General features: G+C 58.4%; 1 protein-coding gene across 1 annotated transcript in view; it reads right to left on the reverse strand.

The window, feature by feature from the left end:
• ANKRD33B (ankyrin repeat domain 33B) overlaps positions 1-1,124 on the reverse strand; it is a 72,279-nt gene extending 71,155 nt beyond the window's left edge. The window contains exon 1 of the mRNA XM_021702524.1: positions 771-1,124. Coding sequence (XP_021558199.1) covers positions 771-1,124 — 354 coding nt within the window. The remainder of the gene's footprint in view (positions 1-770) is intronic.
• Positions 1,125-5,459: the final 4,335 nt, after the last annotated feature.

A 5,459-nucleotide genomic window follows, 5' to 3' on the forward strand; every position in this document is an offset into this window, starting at 1 on the left:
CCCCCCCCCCCCCCCCCCCCCCCCCCCCCCGGCAACCTCGCCTGCCCTACGGGGTGGGTGTCTCCGCCTCCACAGCCTTCCCAGGCCCTGCTCCGGGGATCCCGGCCGGCCCTGGCTCGGGGCAGTGGCCACGCGGACGGCGAAGTCGGAGACCAAGCTCGCGGGGCGCCGCGGAGCTGGGGGCTCCGGGAGGGGGGCAGGCGATCCGGGAGGAAACTCCGACTCCCCGGGGCCTGCAGGAGCCCGTCCGTGTTCGGGCGTGGAGGAGAAAGGGCAAGGGCAGCGGGAGGGGCCAGGGGTCCGGGGTGGCAATTGGGGCTCGGGACAGGACGTTGTCCCTGCAGGCCAGGAAGGGTAACGGTCAGAAGGGGCCCAGATGGAGAAGACCCGGTGAGGGGTTTCCAACCCGGATCCGAACGCGGGCCCCCGGGGGTGGGGGCGGGGGAATTCAAGGACAGGAGGACTCCGGGGGCGGGAAACGAAAGGGAGGCGGTGAGGACTCGAGACTAGCGGCGTCTCCCGCGGCGCTGTGACCTGCGGCAACGCTCCACAGCCACCCTCTCACCCCGCCGCCGCTGCCGCCCAGACTGCGACCCCGGCCGGGGAGGCGCAGGGCCGTCCAGGGCTCCACACGAGCCGCAGGACAGCGACCAAGACGCGCGCCGGGCAGCGGCACAGTCACCGCGGGACTGGACAGAGCCGGGATCGGGGTGACGCGGAATGGGAGGGAGGGCGGAGGGGATCCCACCCCGGCGAGGACGCCAACTTACCCGGCCGTTGCGGTCGGTCTCCTGCACCTCCTCAGCGCTCGGCCCCCGCCGCACCAGCGCCCTCAGCAGCCCCACGTCGTTGGCGCAGGCGGCGCGCAGGAGGGTCGCCTCCTCCGGGACGCCCTCTGGGACGCTCTCCGCACTCGCGGTACCGTATTCCTCCTCGCCTCCGACAGGGTAGAAGGAGTCGTCCGAGGCGATGCTGTGGGTGTCGGGCAGACACGAGAAGTCCTCGTACTCCTCGTAGTCAGCAGGGTCCTCCCCGTCCAGAGCGTCCCGGGGTGGGGACGGCGTCTGCGGGGACACGCGGCGCGCCCCGCCGCCCTCCGGCCCGGGCCCGGCCAGCAACACCATGCTGGCGGCCGGGGCGCGGGCCGAGAGACTGGGGCGCGGGGCGTGCGCCGAGGTCACCGGCCCTCGTCCCCCGCGGCCCCAGAAGAGCGGTGCTCCGCGCGCTCCAGCCCGGCGGAAACGAGCGCCGGGCAGCTGCGCTCCGAGACTAAAGTCACCGGAGGCTGGAGAAAGCCCCTCGGGGGTGGGAGGAGCCGCGGGGGCTTTCCGGGCGCGGCGGGCGGGCGCGGGCGGGGACCGGGCGGGGAGGAGGGCGGGGCGGCCGTACGGGAGGAGGCGCGCGCCCCGGGTTCCCCCGCCCGGCGCCCGGTGCCCGACAAAAGTTCAGAGCGGAGCGAGGGCTTCTGGGCGCCGCGGGGCCAGCGCACCCGGCCGCCTTGCCCCCGGAGCCGAGAGAGGCACGCGCGGGAGAACTGGAAGCAGTAACTGGAGAACCCGAGCGCCAGTGTCTCGGGCGGCGAGCGGCCCCGCCCCCCCTTCAGCGGCCCCGGGGGATGAGGGCGAAGGTGGGGGTCGGGGGACGCCGCGAGCTGAGCCTGCTTCCCGCGTCGGGAACCTGCAAACCCCCGGGGCCCGGCACCGCCCAGGGCGTCAGGCCTCCCGGCCGGGGTTACAAGAATTTCTCGGCACCGGAGCCACCGAGCTCGTTTTTCCACCGCCTCAGGAGACCGGGCTCCGGGGCCAACTCCACTCCGAGCTTAAGACCGGGGAATCGCCGGGGACAAGGGCACGGAGGACGAGTGGGTGCATAGTAAGCGGAGTCCACCGAGGGGGCCCGGGGCCGTGCCCCTTTGAACTGGGAGCTTCCGGAGGGGACGATCCGCAGAGTCCCCCGATCACGCAGAACTCGGGGCAGCTGTGGCTTGCAGGTTGCTCCTAAAAGAGCCACGCTAGGGTGATGTCTTAAGGGCTCGGGTGGGCACATCTGGTGAAAATGAAAGGCTCCAGGCCAGAGCTTGAGGGGTGCCCTCCTCCCCCACTCCTAGCCCATGTCATGGTGCCTGGATCTGCGGAGTCAAGACAGAGAACCGCGTGAGGCCGCGACCGGGCTCTGGCTCGGGGCTGGCTGCCAAACGCAGAGAGCGGGCCCGCAGGAGACTGCCGCGGTCCAGTTCCAGCCCCACGCCGCCCGGGTCTGGCTTCTCCGGGTTTGTCCCGGTGCTGGGGGTGATTTGCCGCGGGGAGCCCCTGACCTCGGGGAAGAGAGTGTGCGGCGGGCCAAATCCCCGCGGAAATGGCTCTGCGTGGAGGCGCTGTGGCGAGCCTGGGTTGGAGGAGTCACACCTTTGGCAGAAACTGTTTGGATGGGGGCGGGGGGGGGGTCGGATGCGGATACCACCAGGGACACAACCACCCCTCTCTCTGCCCCTCTCCCTCCTTGCCTTTTCACCGCTGGTGATAGCGTGCCCACCATGGGCCAGCCGGTGCAAGGCCCTCGGGGCCCAAAGGTGGACACAACCGGACAGACGAAGTCATCGGGGGCCAACTTGAGGATCCCTGGCCTGGGAGGGCAAGCTGAGGGGCTCAGTGGGGAACACGGTCAAAACTACCCTGTGTGAGCCGTGGGGGGCCCGAGCAGGGTTGACCTTCGAGGCCTTGTAAGCCCCGAGACCCTCCGTGGCGGTCACCGGGGCCTCGGGTGTGCTCGCTGCCGGCTCAGAACCTGGCGTCCGCGGGGCTCGGGAGGGTGGGAGGCGGGGAGGACCCCGATTTCTAGTAAAGACACAACCATGAACTGAGCTAGCAGTGGACCTGGGTGCACTGGCTTCCTCCGGTACTCGGGGCTTTCTTTCTGAAGCCCCAAATACCCACATCAAGGTCTGCGCCTATCTTTTTCTGTAGCCGGCCAAATTTACATAAATTCCCGCTGGGAATTTCCCCCTTCCAAGGTCGACGGTGGTTTTAGCCTTTCCAGAAGCCTGTTACTTGAGGTCATGGGGATTTACAAGTTGAAGTGCCCCCTCAGGGCAGGGTTGGGTTTGCAAGCCATCTCCTCCCAACCAAGTAGGGCGCCGGCAGGCTAGGGGTAGAATTAAAGAAAACCCTAGCGGCCTGTGGCAGGATCCCGGGGGGATGGGGCCGGGTCTTTGCGGGGCTGCAGCCCTAGAACCAAGCAACACGCACCCATTTCTGGAGTCGGGCCGCCCCTGGTCCTCATCACTCAAACACTAAGCAACGGAATTCAGGCCCTATCTTCCGAGTTCACCACTTCCTCCTTTTCATTCTTAGAAATTTGGATCCAAATAGCACTGGAATGGGGTTTTCCCTCGAAAGATAAATTTCTGGAGCCGTTTGCTCCAAATAAGGACTAGCTGGTCATTTGTGAGTGACCAGACCCCAGACCCAGGCAGATCATTTTCCCCTTTTAGAAATGCACCCCTTTTATCACAAAGACAAAAGAGAACAAAAAACGAGGCATATGTATGTTTAATAAAGTCAACACTTATGTGTACAAAATCTGCATAGAAAGGGCAAAGTTGCTTATCAAAACTGCCAACACTCAGGATAACTTTAAATCTCAAGAAATTGTATTGTCTCCAAGACTTCGGTTTCAATTAACTATTTTAATTTATGAGGGTTTTTTAAGTTTTATATATATCACAATTACACAATTTGTCGATTTAGTTGGATAATTTGTCTTTGGACCATAACCAAAAAAAATACACTACTTCAGTTCTATTTCTGGAACAGGCCACCTTACCGTAACACCTACAACAGGAGAATCTTTCAGTGTTCCAAGCAGTGTATTTAAAGACTGAAAACGGAATGCACCTGTAGGAGCCTCCCACCCCCAACTTCGTTTGGAAGGTAGAGTATGGAGGATGGAGTGAATCCAAGTCCACTCCACTGTTCACAACCAGGGCTGGAAGGAGGATGGAATGGGAGAGTGGTTTTAAACCTTTGCACGTCCATCCAGAATTCAGCCCACAATAAGTATTAACTTACCCTGTTATTAAAATTAAGATGTCCATAAGTCTTGATGATATAAACTGCTCCAGGGAGCTGGTTCTGCAAATATGTTGCCGTTTGCAGAGAGAACCAGCCCATGTGAGGTGAATGAGAAATGCTTTTTATTTTTTCCATAGGAAAGGCAGTGTGACTTGGGGTGAAGAGCGGATTGGGATATCAGACAGACCTCGCTTCTTATGATGATTCTGCCACTGTTGAATCGCAACCCAATGGTTCTAGACTTTGAATGTCTATTACTGTGGGTATATAACTTAATTCAGAAAATAAAATAAAAACAAACCAAAAAAAGCCAAATGGGGGAAAAACCCTAATTGTAGGGAAAACATTAATTGTGCTGCCCATTACAAACGATTCACACCAGAATCTAGTGAAATTGTTTACAAATCAAGACGAAAAAGCAGCATGTTTACCGATTTTGTTAGCCCTATTGTCCCCTGGCGGGTAGCAATAAAATTCATTAAAATGAAAAGAGCTGTTTGCTTGCTTTTAGGGCTTTGGAGAGAGCCCCGTTGGCTGGCTTGGGGCTTGCTTTCTTGGGGTCTGGACTGAGTGACGGCCACAGTTAAAAGGAAATTAAGGCCAGCCCCTGTGTTTGGTGTCGAAGAAAACGGGGTGTCGGGGTGGGTCTAGGGCCCCTCGGCTAGGCTTCATAAAGACTGAGAAGCTCCACTGTCTGGCTCCCAACTTCCCCTCAGAATTCCACTCCAAGACCAGGGTTTGGAGAAGAGCATTGCCTTTGAGGTTCGCAGCTAGCTCCTGCAGAAGCAGAAGCCAGTGGAAATGGGACACATTTCAGTCACTCGTTTTTAAAAACACAGTTTCAGTAAACCAAAATTATTTGACGTGGAGTTTTTGCAAATTTCCCTGGGTTGATTATAATGCGTGGAAGCAACCTAGAATAGCCTGTAGTCAGTCAATCTATAGAATGACGGAGACCAGCTTACACTTCTGATCTGCTTAGAAATATAAAGAAAAGTCTCTGTGTGTATTTCTGGATCTCCTTATTAAAGCGATTAGCTGCTGTCAGGCCCTAACTTAGTTCAGTTGACAGACACAGGATCCCTCTCGCTGTGAGCTGAATGGATCTAACCATTTAACAACTTCCCTTGCTTTTAGGGAGGATTTCTGCCTTTGTGGTTAGATATTTGGAAGAAGTACATGGCTTGTGTGCACCCCCTGCCAATTCTTCTGCCTTTTTCCTGCTCTTGACGGGAATTAGCAATAACAGGGTAAAGCTAGGGAAGCCCTATTTACTCAAGGACAAAAAGGCCTTGGGTCCTCATCTGAATAAAGTTGGTTATTTTTAAAGATTGAGATTAAGGAATAAATAAAATCTTTAAAAAAAAAAAAAAAGGGCGCCTGGGTGGC

The sequence above is a fragment of the Neomonachus schauinslandi genome, chromosome 7 (genome assembly GCF_002201575.2).
Source record: "Neomonachus schauinslandi chromosome 7, ASM220157v2, whole genome shotgun sequence".
In the NCBI taxonomy this organism is placed as follows: domain Eukaryota; kingdom Metazoa; phylum Chordata; class Mammalia; order Carnivora; family Phocidae; genus Neomonachus; species Neomonachus schauinslandi.